Raw genomic sequence first — 18,801 nt, 5'->3', positions numbered from 1 at the left:
AAACGACATAATTTTACAATACTGTACTGCCTAAGAATCGGGTGGTTTAGCTCATGTGGGTCCTGAGACACATTGCACAGAGGTGGATCAAGGACTTCCTTTCAATGGCAAAACCTGGGTCCATCTTTTCAGGGGAAGTTTTTTTAATTTAGTTAATTAATTAATTAATTAATTAATTAATTAATTAATTAATTATTATTTTTTTTATATAAATACATCACATGTGATAAACAGTCTGGTCCATACTCCATCACACAGATTTGAAATCTGTTTGTGATTTGAAACTCCAAAACACATGCAAATGGGATGCGTTTTGAATTCTTAATAGTACAATCAATGGAAAAATGTTGCATGGATATACAGATGGAAGCCAAATTAAAGGGAAAATCAAAAAACATAAAGAGGGTAAATAAAGTATCAGGCCACCCTCAGTACAGCTCCTCAGAAACATCACTGATCAAATTTAGTACTTTTCTTTTTTTAAAGATATTCCTTCAGCGAATGTTCTTGAGTATAGGTGTGGAAAGACAATGGGGTGTAACATGTTGCTCCAAAATCTCAAAAGTGTGATGTCATTGCAGATGATTTAAAGGTAGGGTCTCATATTTTTGAGAAATGCTTCAGAAAACTGAGTCGGGCCAAAAACTAAACAAAAATCAAAACTAACTTGTAGCCAATGAGCAGAAAGGGCGTGTCTTGTCAATATGGGCAGAGAGAGTGTTCAGTGCGCATGTGTGACATTAGCAGAAAGCGGTTTTAACATTGACATGGAGGATAAAAACAAAGAAAGAAAGCGAAGAAAGACTTACGATAAGGCAAGAAGTAGGGCGTGTTAATATAGGATCAGCTTTCCAGCGCTGGAGAGAACTGAAGGAGCAGGAATTTGGTCACATATTCACAGATTGGAGTTTCCCGAGTCAATAACTCCTGAGCTAAACGCTGTTACTACACAAATAACACCTCTTTTCTATCGTAGTAATGTAGAGATGCAGCTACAACCACGTTTTGTGTAGTAACAGTGTTTAGCTCAGGAGTTGTGCACATGCGCACTGAACACTCTCTTCGCCCATATTGACAAGACACGGCCCTTTCTGCTCATTGGCTACACGTTTGTTTTCATTTTTGTTTTGTTTGGTATCCTAACGCAGTTTTCAGAAGCATTTCTCAAATATCGGAGACCCCACCTTTAAGCCACTGTACCCTGCACAGTACATACAGATAAGATCAAACTGAAAGACACCACTTTCACCAAGATAGAAATAGTCATCATAGAACAAAGATGCTCATTGAGAATAATACTGATTTTGCAGTGATTTATTTCTTCTGGAGGTTTACTCTAAAACATAAATGAAGGGGTTTCCTCTGGGTTCTCAAGTTTTCTCCCCAATCCAAAGGCATGTTGTAGGTGAATTGGTGTCTATAGACTAGATAGACTGGCCTGGATAGACTGGCATCAATTCCAGAGTTTACCCTGCCTTGTGCCCCAAGTCTCCTGGGAAGGGCTTAAGGTTCCCCACAACCCAGTAGGATAAGCAATGTAAGAAATGGTTGGATGCATGGAAAACCTTATTGTCTATGGTATCCTAGTGGCCATATAGGGTACCCACGTAGGTTCTAATAAATAGCTTATACAGTAATACCTCGAGATACGAGTTTAATTCGTTCCGTGACCTTGCTCGTATCTCAAGTTGCTCGTATCTCAAAGCAATTTCCCCATTTAAATGAATTGAAATCCCATTAATCCGTTCCAGCTCGCAAAATTCCACTCCAGTTGTTTTGTTTATGTGTTTTGAATATGAAAAATGTACAGTACCTGTATATATAAATGACAAATATGGTTTTTCTATAAAGTGTATTATTTACCTTGGAGATCAAACGACTTGAGCTAACGGAAGATGCGCACGGAGTTTGAGGGAGGAGTAAACAGGCGGAGGAGTTAGGAGGAGTTTTTTCTCGTACACTTTCACTTTCGTTCACTTACTCGCTACTGTACACTCTTAATGCTACTTTACACTTAAATGGAACTTAACTAAACTTCACTAAAATTAATGAACTTAACTGAAATTAACTTAACTGAACTTTACAATTTCTGTTTTCTTTACATTAATCTTTACATTTTCTTCATCGCTTTTCTCTTCACTTGTTTTTGCCTTTTTTGTCACTCCTTCCTCACTAACATCTCCCGGTCATTTTAATAAAAACCTGTCCAAGGAGGTTTGTTTCTTCCTCCCTTTTATTTACTCCCGGATGTTGTTGGGGATCTTTGTTTCTTGGGCAAAGTCTACCTGAAGTCAGAAACCTTTAGTCATAGTCACGACCAGACGCTGGTAATGTTCCATCAGGCAGAGATTTACATTACATTTCTGGCATTTAGCAGGCAGTCTTATCCAGAGAAACTTACATTTTTATTTCAATTTATAAGACTGAGCAATTGAAGGCAACACCTTACCCACTACGTTATCCTTCACCTTCCCCTTCACTATCTTCACTTCCTGTTTGTTCGTGGGTATATTGACTTCAGTTAAAGTAAAAATGATGCTCATTTGGATACATGTCATGTGATTTCTTGGCCATTGCTTAAAAATTCCACAGCCTTTGGTTGCTTTAAAAGTATGCTTTGGTTCATTGTCCGTTTGCACTATGAAACACCTTCCAATGAGTTTTGAAACATTTGGGTGAACCATTGCAGGTAATATTGGCTATTATACCTCGGGATTCATCTTGCTGCTCATCTTGCGGGATTCATCAGTCATGCCAATAAATCCAGCTGAACCAGTACCATAAGATGATGTGTAGTTACTTGGGATCATGAGTAGTTCCTTCTCCATACATTTCTCTACCCATAATTCTTATATATGTTGATCAAGGTCTTACCTGTCCATAGGGAATTGTTCTACATCTGTACAGGATTTTTAAGCTGTTTTTGCAAACAAAAAATACCTCTAGTGAAGTCTTATTATGATTGCTGACTGGTATAGATGCATCTTGGTCTGGCCAAATTTCCTTTCATGGACTCTTCTGTTATCTCACAGTAGTTTTTTGTGGTCTTTTGGATGGTCTGGTGTTCCTGAGCTTACTTAAGTGTTTTTCTAAGAATATAGCACATAGTGTTTTTGCTACATCTATGATGGATGTAAATATTCATACTCCCTTATTCACGGTCACATATCGTCGCTGTCGGGCGGAATCCTCATATCTCCAAAACCATTATTTTTCAGGAAATTAAAAAACGCCGTACCTTATCTGCAGTGCACAGGGTTTAGTCCGCGTTGCAGTGGATTGTCTTGCGCTAAATTCCTGTCCTCAGACGAGCACCAGAACTAGCAGGGGTCAAGATTTTTTTTTCTTTGAGCCCAGTGTTTTGAAGACATTTGATGTCCAATCCAGGAGACCAATAGCATCGATATGTAAAAAATATGAAATTGACCAAATTTGGACATACGAGGTTTCCGCCCGACAGCGACGATATGCTCCAATGCATGGAATTTCACTGGTTGCAATCAAAATTGACTTGCCGAAATATTTTTTAAACAGAGTACAAATCTTTGTTCTATATAAGGTGCGTATTCGTACATAACAAAGTAATCATCACTGAACATTTGAAGACTTCTCCAGGAAAGAATTAGTGTTAAGTCTGTAATGGACTGTTTACACTTCTCCCATCGGGCAGACGCTGCTGTTGTCTCAGAGCCAGAACAAACCGACTGAAAAATAGCTTCTTTCCCGTGGCTGTTTCTGCACTGAACAGCTGATATGGTGTTAACAATCACCACTGTACTGTCCCTTTTCTTCTGTGTTTTGCACTATTTTGCACCACTTTAAAATCATGCATCCTTGCACCACCCAAAAACAAATCATTACACTTCTGTATGTCCATCCATATTTATTCAGTTTATTCTGTGTATATATATAGATGTATTTATTCATAATGACATTCCTTTTGTACAGCTATATCTGTCATACCACTTCATACTGTATCATACTTATATAAAAAACACTCTATATATACCCTTATTCAGTTCTATGTACATATTACTACACCTTCTGTATAACCTCATACCCTTATTTATTACACTGCCACTTGTAAATAAGCTATCTATGCACTTCTGGTTAGATGCTAACTGCATTTCATTGGTTCTGTACATGTACCTTGCACAATGACAATAAAGTTGAATCTAATCTAATCTAATCTAATCTAATCTAATCTAATCTAATCTAATCTAATCTAATCTAATCTAATCTAATCTAATCTAATCTAATCTAATCTAATCTAATGAACTCAGGAATGACCCTGACCTGTTAGTTCCTCAAGACCTCTTGGTTGCACAATTCCACTTGAGTATAAAAGACATTATTTCAGTCAGGACCACTTGAGTCAAAATAAAGACAATTCTTTGACATATTTAAATTTTTGATTTGCAAGCTTATAAAATTTACATTTGGCGGTATGGCTCTGTTCTGAATTCCCCATCCTTTTCATGAGCTCCATGAAAGCTAGTCAGGGAACAGCAGCAGCTTTGTGGGGGGACAATCTCCCATTTAACTGGGAAAGCAGCAAGACAAAATCCCCCATTTAGAACAGAGCCTGCATCAGTGACAACAGAATGACACTGATTAAGTTAAACACAAAGTTTCAAGGAGGGGCTAGGGGAGGAGGAGGGTTGCACCAATGCAGAGGAAACAGCCAAGCAGACAGACTGAAAAAAGCATTTAAATAGGGCGCCCTGTTTGAAAGGGACCAATAGCGTGCTTAGGAATCAGATCAGCTGATGGGCGGGGTTAGAAAATTGACATCAGCTGATAGCCGAGCTTGACTATGTGGCCTGCCTGAACTGACGCTGAACGCTATATTTATATTTACATTATTTTGTGTCCAGTGTCATCCAAATGAGGATGAGGTTCACTTCTAAGTCTGGTTCCTTTCAAGGTTTCTTCCTCATGTCACCTCAGGCTTAATCATTAGGGATAATTGTTAAAGGTAAATAGCAACTTAATTCTAAACATTAAAATGTTGTTTCTATGCTTCTGTAAGACTGCTTTTAGACAACATCCACTGTTAAAAGTGTTATATAAATAAATTTAATTTTAATTAAATTTAAATTGAATATATTCGATCTTGTGTAACTTTTATGAAAGAGGAAGGTCAGTGGGTTGAGAGCCCGGAAATAGAGGTTCTTTCCAAACAAGTACCAATTGAGGTACATTTCTGAGAAACACTTTTTACAAGCTCACTTTTCCGTTAGTCCAGAAACAAACGGGAAACACAAAGTAACATAGCTGGACCACCTCTATGAGGATGACGTTTGAAACGTACAATACTGTACGAATCGTAATGCACGTGACAAAATGACAAGACACGGCATGACGAACAGTGGCACAAACGGTTGCTGTGATGTTGGACACCATGTTATGGATGGAGGACTAAAAGTCAAGGAACAAGTGCAGGACAAATGGCACCACAGCCATTCCAACGAGTAGTACCTGAAGTAGCCGATGATAAAAATGGCTACCAGCAAGGAGCTGAAGGATACAGCGTAGCCGACAGTGTACATGATGTGCAGTCTCTCAAAAAAGTCCCTCTGCGAGCATTCCAAAAGAAGCAAGACAGAGAGGGTATTTGGAGATATTTTTATAGCACTTGTTCTACACACCTTAGTTTCATAAGAAATTTCTTCAGTAGCTTAAAAAAAACACTTATCTATTAAATATAAATAGATATATTTTATTAAATATAAATAAATATATATAAATATAAATATCTATTAAAACACAAAAAAGAATGAGATTTACAGTACCTTGCCTCGTTCCTTGCCTGGTGTCAGGAACCACAGACATTCTGAATAGTTTACCCAGGTTCTGTTCTCCAGTGAGAACCATGTTCCGTTCATGTCACACTTACGGTATGCATAGCCTTCAAGAAAATATGGACAAATATAACTTGGCGTACAAAAACCGTTTCGTAAATATAAGTGTATTAAATTGGACTAACCAATTTATGCCTATAGGCAATAATGTTGTGTTTTCCACTAAAGCAACTACAAAATTATTACTTCTAGATTACAAAGCAGACAGAAATAAAGTATTTAACCATTTGTGAGAGGAAAGCAACATTTGTACCTTTGTGATTGAAGTCGTAGATGTATCTGGGGCACGGCACTTTGGTGAGGCTCCCTGAAGAACCTTGAGGCCAGCAAATGAGCCCGTCCCATCCAGGGGCGCATACGTTATCTGTACACACGAGTACGCAAATGTCCACGACAAATATTATAAGAGTAATGTACATACATCGTTAATCTTCTAGTGCATGGTGGTTTGTCATAATAGTACAACATTTTTCTTTTAGTATCACAAAAAGGAAAAAATTCTTTTTTCCAGAGACAAAATAAATGGAATTTGCTCTTGTGTCCATGTTCAGCATTGAATGTCTTCGCCACGTCTCACTCCACAGTGGTGTTTAATTTGTGTTACTCCCCTCGAGTTGAATCAAAGGCTCAGGTCGTTCTTGGTTCTAACAGACATTTATTTTGGACACGAGTCTTCAACATGTTTTGCACATGCTAGTCTTGTAGCTTTTTATGCCCCAATAATGCCACTAATGCCGTCAGAACTATGAAAGTACATACATAAATAAAGTGCACATTCAACACGTAAGAAAATACACTTAAATTGGCTATTATACATTAACACAGTCACATAACTTACACATATTCACGTACAAAAAGCAATTAAAACGACAAACACATACTGTACCTCATTGGCCTCTCTAACTCAAGAAGAATAAACTTGAAGGGTAACAGTTTCTTTTTCTTCTTAAACCAAAGAGCAGCAATATCACTTCTTAGCACTTCTTACAAGTGTAACTCTTACAGACGTTACTAGTGCGTACCTCATTAGTCTCTTCTACCTTTAGTGCCCCGCGAAACAAGTGAACGGATAGCAACAATTAAATAATTCTCCAGTGAAACAAAAGGATATGTTCCCTCTCACCTTTCTATGGTTTTAACTGATAACATGAAATAAATTAACATTAACAAAAATATATAACTCTTTTATTCTAATGATTATTTTGAACATTTTAACCATTTATTTTCTTAAAAAATGTAAAGTGCATATTATAAACTGAAACAAAATATATATATTCATTCATTCATTTTCTACCACTTATCCGAACTACCTCGGGTCACGGGGAGCCTGTGCCTATCTCAGGCGTCATCAGGCATCAAGGCAGGATACACCCTGGACGGAGTGCCAACCCATCACAGGGCACACACATACTCTCATTTATTCACGCAATCACACACTACGGACAATTTTCCAGAGATGCCAATCAATCTACCATGCATGTCTTTGGACCGGGGGAGGAAACCGGAGTACCCGGAGGAAACCCCCGAGGCACGGGGAGAACATGCAAACTCCACACACACAAGGTGGAGGCGGGAATCGAACCCCCAACCCTGGAGGTGTGAGGCGAACGTGCTAACCACTAAGCCACCGTGCCCCCCTAAAAAATAAATAAATAAATATATAAATACAATATCTATATATAATATATATATAATATACAAATCATAGACAATGAATTCATGACCATAGATTTTACTGGGGTAGGACTTCATTAATAATGCCATAGCCTTTAATTCCCAAGCTGTCCACACTTATGCTATCAGCTAATGTGTAATGAATGTTAGTTCACAGTTGTAGCTATGCTGAGTATGTTGTCGATTAGCAACCTTTTAACACGATGGTCATTTGATGGTCATTCAGCACAGTTGTGCAAGATGAACCCAGCAGAGATAATATCATTAACCATGGATGCATGGTTTCATTCAAATTTCCACTCCAGTTGCATAAAAAACACACAATGACCTTCTTTTTCCAGACACTCACATGTAGAGTAACAAGGTCACTGTTGTTGACAGGGATTCCTGATATATAGATAATATTCTTTCCATCTGACAATATTTGTAACATGATGGTAGAATAAATGATAGAAAATGGAGCCTTATGTTAATGTCTTTTCGCTGAGGCTTCGTGTTGCTTACGCCAATTTTCCTTAGGACACAAAAATCGCCTTTGGATTTCATGCGTTATTCTTAGCCGTCACAGTGCAGACTATCTTTCTTCTTTATTGTGAAGCACTGACTATTTTTTGGTTTTAGTTTTGGAATGAGGAAGGTATTTAGGAATGTTTCCATCATGATTTTTTAGCCTCTATACTGTATTTAGTCTTTGACAGTAATTCAAAACTTGAGCTCCAATGTACTTGCACAGTTTATACTGTAGGTCGAGGAGTTGTCCAGTTTTTTTATAAGATTAAAATAAGTTATTAATGTTAATCGATTCCTTCGACCCCCGTGACCCAAAGTAGTTCAGATAAGCGGTAGAAAATGAATGAATGAATGAAGGATTCCTTCGACATTGCTTTTCAAAGCTGGCAGAAGGAGGAGGGAAAAAGCTTAGCGTATTCTTCATTCATTGACAGGATAAGAGAGATGTTCTCGATTGCTTTGATGAGAGACCACATTAGATTATATGGTGCAGGTTTAATTAAATGTGAAGCTTCGGGATTCTACCTTTGTGCTTCTCTAACGATGCCTTCCATTTTAAATAACTTAAGCAACGGGTCTGTCTGCCTGGCATTCAGCATCTGATATCTTAACTTACAGTATTACCACAGAACAGTCCAATCGGATCATATATATACTGTAGTAACAGCACGGCTTGGGAAGTAGTTCTGGCTGTAACCTGAATGATGAGTTTATTTTAATGAGATGGTTCTAAGACATTATTGTTTCTATAGTAACGAGTTATACGAGTCAAGGACTTATAAGGCAGATGTTGAGTGTAATTTAAAACTAATAATAAACGTATTTTGAGAAGGTGTTGTGTTGTTTAACCCTTTCTACCAGTACACTGGTGTTCCACTCTGCTCCTGGAACAGAAATGGACTTAGACATTTTAAATTAGTGTAAACAAATGAATTATTTTCTGCCCACACGTCAGGACACACCTTTTCCCCCCTATGTTGGATATCCTAACACAGAATTTTAGTGGTTTAGTGGTAGACTTGCACTATGGGCATCTCAGAGACCAGAAATGGGTTTAATGTCATCATTTACTTTGAAGATAGATACAAACATTAGTGTTAACCCTTGTATGTTGTTCGTATTTTTGTTACTCAGCCAGTGTTCGTGGGTCTGTTGGACCTGCTGCATTTTTGGGTTTTTAATTCAACACAATCAAAAATTTTATGTTAAAATACTCTACAGATGTTTACTTCATCCCAATTACAAGCAATATAAACAGTATATATGGTTAATATTTGCCTTTTACCTTTATTATCACATTTTTTAATTAAAGTGCTACTCGTTTTTTGCTGTTTTTTAATAAAATGTAATAAAAAAAAGAAAATCAAATTTAATCAAGTTATGAGTGGGAAAAAAATCAATAAATTTACAAGAAAGCAAAGTTTTTCAAAACTATTGATGTTTATGAATATGGGTCCCACAGACCCAAACAACATACACGGGTTTAAAAAACTTTTCTATGAATATTTTGCTCCTAGTATGCAAAGGAAGAACAGAAATTCTCAAAGCCCTGAGTGTCTACTTTGATATGAGCTTCATATAAACCACCACAGTGGTGTGAGACATTCAATGCTGAACATGGACACGACAAAATGGTTTGTCCTCTGGCTAAAAGAGTTAAAGCAGTGTAGAACTCATCATTGTTGATGTGGTGACTTCTTTTTATTAGACCTTTATTTAAAATGACATTCTAGATTCTAGAAGATTCTCGTGTATAATCGTGATCGTTTGTAATCGTTTTTGCAATTGAGTGAGAATTACATGAGGAAGGACAGAAACTATCTTCTTTCAAACGGTCCACGACATTCTGTAAAATTATACTATAAACCATTTAAATATGGACCAATTTATAGATTTATAAATAAAACATTGTAATCATTGTCAAATCAATGTGGTAGAAGTGGAAACATTCCCGATTTTGCTGTTTTATGGAAATAATGTCCATTTTGTCTACATGATTTATTTATTTTCGAATCAGAATCTTCACCTTTTTTTCCCCCAGATCTTCAACAAGATTCATTTATGCTCACTAACTTTCTACGTGACAATTTTTTACTGATCTGATTTTGAATGTTCATCTATTTTTACATCTGATTTTCCTTGATTCATGAATCATATCTTATTTACCACAATCCATTTTTCCAGTCTGCTCTTCCATGGTCAATTTATATTTATACACACAACTCTTGACTTAAAGCTTCAAAAGGGTTATACAGTCCACAATGATATCCTCCTCATGCATTGTTCCTGTTATTTATTTATTTGTTTGTTTCTTTGTACATCATACATGTGCTAAAAAATTCCTACCACCAAAATTCCTTCCTCCTATTATTATTATTATTATTAGTAGTAGTAGTAGTAGTAGTAGTAATAATAATAATAATAATAATAATATATTTTTTACTTTTGTGGTAACTGTAAATGATCTAGTGTTTACAGTAGTCATATTGCAGAGAAATGAGAAAAAGTTACTGTATAATTAAATCTTTTCTCCGCCTTTTTTATTGTTTGTTTGTTTATATAATTTAACATTTGTCCTTCATCAGCTATTGCATACCAATAAAGACACTCTGACTTACATACTTGCTCTAACTGTGGTCAGCTTGTCACTGTTGCCCCAGGGCACACTTGGCAATGGTGATAAACTCTGTCTTGGCACATAACGTTGAATGTAACAAGTGCCAAATAACCTATGAACTCTATCTATCTATCTATCTATCTATCTATCTATCTATCTATCTATCTATCTATCTATCTATCTATCTATCTATCTATCTATCTATCTATCTAATCTGATTTCCTACATGACCAATACAACAGTTGTTTGACTGTATATTTATAATCACACCCTCTAGTGTCACCCATATGAGGATGAGGTTCCCCTTTGAGTCTGGTTCCTCTCAAGGTTTCTTCCTTACCAATTTAAGGGAGTTTTTCCTTGCCACTGCTGCCTGAGTCACCTCAGACTTGCTCATTGGGGATAAATACATACGTACATACATACATACAGACATACATACATACAGTACATACATACAGACATACATACATACAGTACATACATACATACATACATACATACATACATACTGGGAACTATATATACAGTATCTTGAATTTTTATTATATTAATTCTTTATAATTCTCCTTATGTTTACCTTCTGTTCTATGTTTATGTTCTGTAAAGCTGCTTTGAGACAATGTCCATTGTAAAAAGCGCTATACAAATAAACTTGAATTGAATTGAATTGAAATTTTATTTTTATTTATTACGTTACACATGGTGCATGTTTTCCCCATCTGATGGTTTACATGACTAATTTTTCAGATCTGACCTTTAATGTGAACTTTCCACAATTAATTTTGCCATATCGTATTTTCCACATGACTCATTTTTACCACATCTGATTTTCCATGATTCATTTTTTTATGCCTGATTTTCCACATGATTCATCTGTTTCTGAATCTGGTTTTACACATAATTCATTTTTCACATTTGATTTTCTATTATCCTTTTTTGTTTAATTGACTTGATTTTCCATGATGCATTTATCAAATCAGATTTTTCCAGTCCACTCTTCCATGGTAAATTTTTTCATCTTTTACATTTCTACATGATTGTGTTATCTCATTCTACATGCAAATCTTTTCCATTTTCCCCACATCATATTTTCCACATGATTCATTTCTCCCCACATGAATAATTTTTCACATCTGATTTCCTCTGATTTATTTTCTACATAAAAAAATAAACATAATTTCAACATAAATGCTTCCCTTTCTGATTTTCCACATAATTCTCACAAGAATATTTATTTTTGTTCTGTTATTCACACATTTACAGGAAAAACGCATTTGTTCATATCGGTTGTTTATTATTAGAGTCAGAGGTTTGGAATTAACTGCAGCTAATGTAACCCATGATGTATATAGTTCTGTATACATGAGCATTTTGTCATAATGCTTCTGTTCTGAAGACCGAACACTGACTTTGACTAAAACAGCGTTATTAAACCTGTGCCTTATTAGAAAAAGAAGATTCCTGTTCATTATTGCTGACTTTCCTAATACACATAAATTCTGCATGTTACATCAAGTCCCTATGTAATGGGACAACTGGGAAATTTATCTCCACAGCATTAGCTGTAGATAATTATCTGATATTGCCTTAACCTGTCTGAGAGTTTTTTTTATCTTAAGCTTTAGGATTTTTTTTCTATTCCTAATGAAATATCCTGGGCTCATTTAACCACGAAGGTTGTGATCATGGCTGATAACGATCTATTGAATTACAAACACAACGCTTGTTCTGTTCCTATCTGAGTGAGTAAATGAGCCCAGGATGTATATGTGACATACATTACAGCACTATTTCCCCTTAGCGTCAATGTCTGTTGTGAAATTCTTTCTTTGTATGTCCCAACTTGTTAGGAAATAGGGGTCAGAGCGAAGGGTCAGCCATAATACGCAGTGCCTAGAGAGGGCTAAGGGTCTTGCACAAGGGCCCAACAGTGTTATCTTGTTAGTGCCTTAACCATTGAGTCGTATGTATATATATTTTTTCTTCCAGTTTAAGTGGAATCTACAATTCAAGACATGCAGTCTTTTTTTTTCAGCAACTTTTGTCAATGTTCTGTTTGTTCTCCAACGTGATGTGAGTCATTGTCCATCTTTCATCTCTACTTTCTTTTGTGTTCTACAATGAAGCCAGAAGTTCATCCCCAATTACTGCCACAACAGAAAAATCTGACTGGCATATAATCACTCTGTCCAGTTTAACTCGGATATCTACTCTCACAAAGTAAATCCAAAGTAACGTACAATATACTAGATACAATGTGCCACTTATGAGACTGCAGGACATTATGTTTATGATACAACTTCAGATTCCAAAAAAGCATTATTCCAAAGCAGCCTAAAAATGTGAACTATATTGGCTTCTGGACATTTTGTGCTAGACAGATAATTAAATCCGATTTTCATATCATATCATGTGAAGCTACCTACACTGTAGTGTTTATTATATATTTATTAATTTGGAAGCAGATCTCTCTGGCACTTGACTGACAATGGGATGAGTTCAAAAAACACCTGCGTCATCCAGACATAACTGAACTGTGAAAGATGTGTTTGAGGAACGTAACTTGTTGATTGCAAACCACTCTGCTTGCTGTGATGCTATGCTGAGAAACACAGTGATGGTGAGAGAAGAGAGAATAACATAAAAAATATAGATACTGAATTGAATTGTGCAGTGGTTTGAGATGCCTCAAAATGAGCATAGTATAAGATGCTCACTTGTTGCTTGAAAAGGAAAATGCACTACTTGCTGGGACTAATGCTGCCAATCAAATGCTAAATTTGCAGTCTAGGACATCTTGTCATTTTCTATGTGAAGGACCAAAGAAGAATTCACACTATCATGAAGTCCATGTGTCCGTGAAGGTTATATAATTGGATCGAGTCATAGAAATGGCCAATTTCTGGATTTTGTCTAAGCATTTTATCTAAGAGACTGTGGAACAAAAAATAAAACAGACAGGGATTTCATTTTATCTAGTTCATTCGCTCTTATTTATGTCATGTCACATAGATTGCCAGGTTGATTTTTTTCTTCTTTTTTTTTTTTACCCGGCCCACCCCTGTTGACTGAAGAAAAAAAAGACAACTTCTGAAAAAGAAAAGTGTCAGCATTGCCTACCTTCAGGATCATGCTCTGAAATGTTCTGGAGACACTGCAGTTTGATGTCATAGAGCAGAAGAACTTGTTCTTGTGCAGTGAGTCCCACTTCAGGATCCACCAGCTGTGGATAAAGGTAAAGAGTCAGGCCCATTTTCCCTTAAAAATGTACAAAATAAAAGAATATTTTTAATAAGGCAAACTTCGAAAATTAATTGTGAATTTTCTTTATTCTTTAACTTTCACAATTACGTTTTTTCTTTAGGATAAAAATTTATACTTTTGGGCAAATGTTTGTTCCAAACAATTAGGGTTAAAATGAACAAATAAAGCCTCTTATTGGTGATAAAATTGTGGGGTTTTTCCAATCTTAAGAAATGTATGATTGTTGGAACCAAGAGCACAATCACATGCCCTCCATCTTATCAGGTTGAATCCTCAGAGTACCTACTTTCACTCTCATCTGCCCCAAAATCATCATCATCATCATCATCATCATCATTAAGTAAACACTAATTCGTGATTAGACTGACGAGAAACTATCAGAGCTTCTTGAATGCCTTGATGATCACACAGCAGTCACCCAGTCAGCAGCTGCACAGAATGCTTTATAGGACTGACACTGAACATGTACCAGCTTATTGGATTCAAGCAGCGACATTATGTTTCTGTCTCATTTTGCAGGGATGTGAAATTTATTACCCAGAAAATAACCCTAATATTTAACATCCTAAACGCTTGGGAAGATCAGGCTATCATGCGCAAAATGTGTATTAATGAGTTTTCACATGAATACACAGAATACAAACAAAATTTAAATCACTTGAAATAAAACCTCATTTATTTATACAATTCATTTTCTTTCTTTTTTTTTGTATAATTGATTTTTTGTTTTTTGTTTTTTTTTCACTCAATAACAAGCTCAATGCTCGACACGTCTTTATTATTAAGACGTTTTAGTGTCCATAATTATCTTAATCATGGCATGATTTAATCAAATCAGTATTTCTTCAGTATTTGGAGTTGTATCTTAACTTTTTTTTTCCACAAAAAATATTATTATTGTTATACAATCGGTATTGCGTTAATTAGCCACACTGATGCGTCCTGAATATTTAAGGTTTTTGTTTATTAGACTCCAAAGTCTTAAATGAAATCACGCAAATGATGAGGAAATAAAGGGTTATATTTGGATGGGAGGAATAAAAAAAAAAGGCATTTATTTTTATTCACAGTCATACTGAGTCATTTATTAGCTAAAAAGATTATGGTGCTCACCTGCGCCTTGGCCAAACTCCAAAGCAGAACTTGTACACACAGAGCCTTCAGCATGATCCAAATATTATGGCGAAGAAAAACAAAATCTGCTCACATCCAAGTTGTTTTACTTCGTTATGCGAATTAAATGCATCCAGTGTGTAACAGATTTAAACAGCTGAATGCATTTATCTCTCGTGGTTTAACGGAGGCGCAAAATACAGTCTGATCACGCGTAAAACCTTCTCCAGAGTGAGATACTACAGGATGACGACGCGAGTTTGTAGAGCAACTGACCAGCTTTCCGTGGTGATGGGGAGGACAAATGCAGAAGAAACCACCGAACACTTTTTTTTCCACATTGTCCCTCATCCTTGTCTCGTCATTCAGGCGAGTAAAAAAGAACAGCTTGCTCCATTTACACCATCCAGGGATGTACTGTACTGTACATTCACCACTGCGTAAGGTGGCATCAAGAGAAAAAGAGGAGGATAAATGAACAAAGAGAGATAGTCTGATGGTGGTGGTGGTGGTGGTGGTGGAGTGAAGAAAGAGATAAAGTCGATAAGAGATTTTGAGAGTGCGCACTGATTTTTTTTTTTTTTTTTTTTTGGACATTGTATCCTGCTCCTCTGAGTGTTCCACGTTCACATAAAGCAGGTTGTAATTAAACACTCTTGACAAAAAACAAGCCCTGGGGATAATTTCATAACTACTCAATTTCCACGGATCACTAAATCTTTCTGAGCTGATTCAAAACTTGAAATTGGATGCAATGCTGACTGATCTTAGAAGAAAAACAAGTAATCATGCTGTTTACAAAAATATATATTATTGGCTCAGGTTTTACACACAAATTTGGCAGACAGTTTTATCCCATCACAAGATGTAAGCCTTAATTCCTTAATTAAATTTGATCACATAGTCAGTTTGTTTAAGGTCTCAATAACAAGAACGGAATTTTAATCAGCATTAATTTTTTAATAGAATAAAATCTAAATCTTTGGAAAAAAGGCAATACTATTATAAGACTAAATCTGCCTATCAGATCATGGTGGAAGATACATTTCTAACATCTTTGGTAACTGCTACACTGCACCCTTTGAGGTACAGAGTGTACAGGGTCTATACTGTACATACACACAATGTACCCAGAATGGCTGACATTTTGATGATTGCACCTAGTGACAAACTTTATCTTTTCATCAGTATAAAACTGAACTTTTCTCCCCTTTGACGTCAACCATATTTAGAGCTGCAGTCCATTCTGAAGTGATCATGACTCCATGAACGACAACAATTACACAACCGTCATATATTTGAGGTTCATCTAAAATGAAAGATTCTGGAGGAAAAAACCTCATTTAAACTATCCTTGATGAGGCAAAGTCGAAATGAAGCCATAGTAGCAAGTTAAAGATAAGTTAATAGAGTTTTTGGCACTAAGGTGCAAAATTATGTCACAGAGGTCGACCACTTCTGTAAGATGTTGCATTATTAGTGTGGAAACTATCGCACCACCCAAGTGCTACCTAATCAAGATTCTCCCTTTTAACAAGACAGAAGGAATCTCCAGTGAGATCCAAGAAAGTGACCCAGTGAAGATCTTTTTTTTTTGGTGTGATCAGACCAAGATTGGTGCAAAACTAACACCTATCATATTACACCTTCAATACTTCATATTTCGCATCATGCCCTGGGGATATGTTTTATTCTCAGAACCTGCCAAATTGAAAAGAGAATGAATGGAGCAAAATACAGGGAGATATTAGGAGAAAATCTGCTTCATTCTGCATTTTCTAGCAGTGTTAGCAATGTTAGTGAAACAAGACCAAAGCAATGCAGGAATGGTGAACAAAGATGGTGAATGTTCTACCATAGCACATATACTGTAGCATGTTTTTGGAAAACTCCAGTCAACAGTAAGCAATGCTGAGAGGATCTTCCTCCAACAGCCTTAACGCTGCTATTAGTTCTTCTTTATTCAATTCAATTCAATTCCATTCAAGTTTATTTGTATAGCGCTTTTTACAACGGACATCGTCTCAAAGCAGCTTTACAGAACATAAACATAGAACAAAAGGTTATTATAAAGAATAATATAAAGATTAATAGAATACAAAATTCACGATTAATATTAGATACATTTAATGTGTTTGTATTTATCCCCAATGAGCAAGTCTGAAGTGACTCGGGTGATTGTGGTGAGGAAAAACTCCCTTAAATGGAAGGAAGAAACCTTGAGAGGAACCAGACTCAAAGGGGAACCTCATCCTCATATGGGTGACACTGGAGGGTGTGATTATAAATATACAGATCTGAAGAAGTTCTGAAGAAGTTGAATATCTCAGAATCTCAGTAGCAATGAGTCAATATTTGTCTAGATTTCATGGGGTTTATACACCGTGTGGACAGACCACCTTACAAATTAATGTGCTCACTACTTTACATCATGTACAAACTTATTCAGCACATAAGCAGGGTAGACTTTAACTTTTTTTTTTTTGGTAAAACTTTAATTGGATGTACAGCTTGTTCTATTGTATAAGAAAAGGTAAAACAGGTCAACACACAATTACTGGAGAAAAAGAGTTTCCTGGGAAACTATTTAAAATTCTTTTCCTTAGGGTTGGTTTCTGTGTGTGTGTGTGTGTGTGTGTGTGTGTGTGTGTGTGTGTGTGTGTGTGTGTGTGTGTGTGTGTGAATGATTTGACTTCTTGCTGATAAGAAGACCTTTTGAATGTCATAATTGTCTTGATGGTGTCAGTCTGTTCCGTAAGATTGCTTGTGGAAGGATTTTAATTTGATTTCCTTTGATTCACCTTTGCTGCCAGTATCATAATTTAAATGGTGTCTATTAAGTGATGGGATTTTAAAAAAGAAATGTAAGACTCATTATTAACTGACGCATATTTTCTATTTGCCAAGTCATGGAGTTCACAAACTGAAATTATTTTCATGAATCATATTTGTCTATTCTATTCTATTTGTTATTTTTTCCCCCTGGAGCTAAGAGACTAGACTAATATAACAATGCTGCAGTGTGTTTATTTACCTGCTTAAATTACAGACTTAGTATCCAATTATTCATCTTAAAACAAAGTAAGCTTGTCCCAATGACATCTTCTAGGACCCCTGGGATTTCTTTTTTTTTTTCGCTACTGGCTTAGTGTTTCTTAAAGACTTAAAATAAAATGAATTCCATATCACTATAATAATAATAATAATAATAATAATAATAATAATAATAATAATAATAATAATAATAATAATAATAATAATAATAATAATAATGTTCTACTAGCACAGCTGCTGCAGTGGGATATAAATAAGTCTTTAATAATAAGACTTAATAATAAGTTATTTTAGTCTCAATATATGGGTGATATTTTGTTTCTACAGCAGGTTTGTAAAGCTCTTAAAAAGTTTCTAAAAGGAAGAGACCTCAGTCCATGACTTTATTTTGAAGTTGCATCAGCTGAATGCAAGTTTGACTCTATAGTATAGTATAGGACAGTACTAAGTCCTTTTTAACGATCAAATAGACCACAATAACATGGTAAATTAAATGATCTGTCTTTTTTATTTGCACTAGGAGCTTTTTTTGTAGATAGATAGATAGATAGATAGATAGATAGATAGATAGATAGATAGATAGATAGACAGGCAGATATTGGGGCTCGAGTCATATGACTTGACTCGAGTCTCAAATTTGAGACTTGAGACTTGCTTGACAAATATTAAAAAAAGACTCGACTTGACTTTTACTTGACATTC

The 18,801-nt window shown here is 35.8% G+C and overlaps 1 protein-coding gene across 1 annotated transcript in view; it reads right to left on the bottom strand.

The window, feature by feature from the left end:
- Positions 1-15,371, bottom strand: part of pth2rb (parathyroid hormone 2 receptor b) — a 33,806-nt gene extending 18,435 nt beyond the window's left edge. Inside the window, exons 1-5 of the mRNA XM_060859366.1 lie at positions 15,046-15,371; positions 13,789-13,891; positions 6,118-6,228; positions 5,796-5,911; positions 5,482-5,579 (exon numbers count right to left, since the gene is read on the bottom strand). Coding sequence (XP_060715349.1) covers positions 5,482-5,579; positions 5,796-5,911; positions 6,118-6,228; positions 13,789-13,891; positions 15,046-15,099 — 482 coding nt within the window. The 5' untranslated portion in view covers positions 15,100-15,371. The remainder of the gene's footprint in view (positions 1-5,481; positions 5,580-5,795; positions 5,912-6,117; positions 6,229-13,788; positions 13,892-15,045) is intronic.
- Between the last annotated feature and the right edge of the window lie 3,430 nt (positions 15,372-18,801).

This window comes from Tachysurus vachellii, chromosome 23, assembly GCF_030014155.1.
Source record: "Tachysurus vachellii isolate PV-2020 chromosome 23, HZAU_Pvac_v1, whole genome shotgun sequence".
NCBI lineage: Eukaryota > Metazoa > Chordata > Actinopteri > Siluriformes > Bagridae > Tachysurus > Tachysurus vachellii.
The sequence above is the reverse complement of the archived record's forward strand: the minus strand, read 5'-3'. Positions and strand labels throughout refer to the sequence as shown.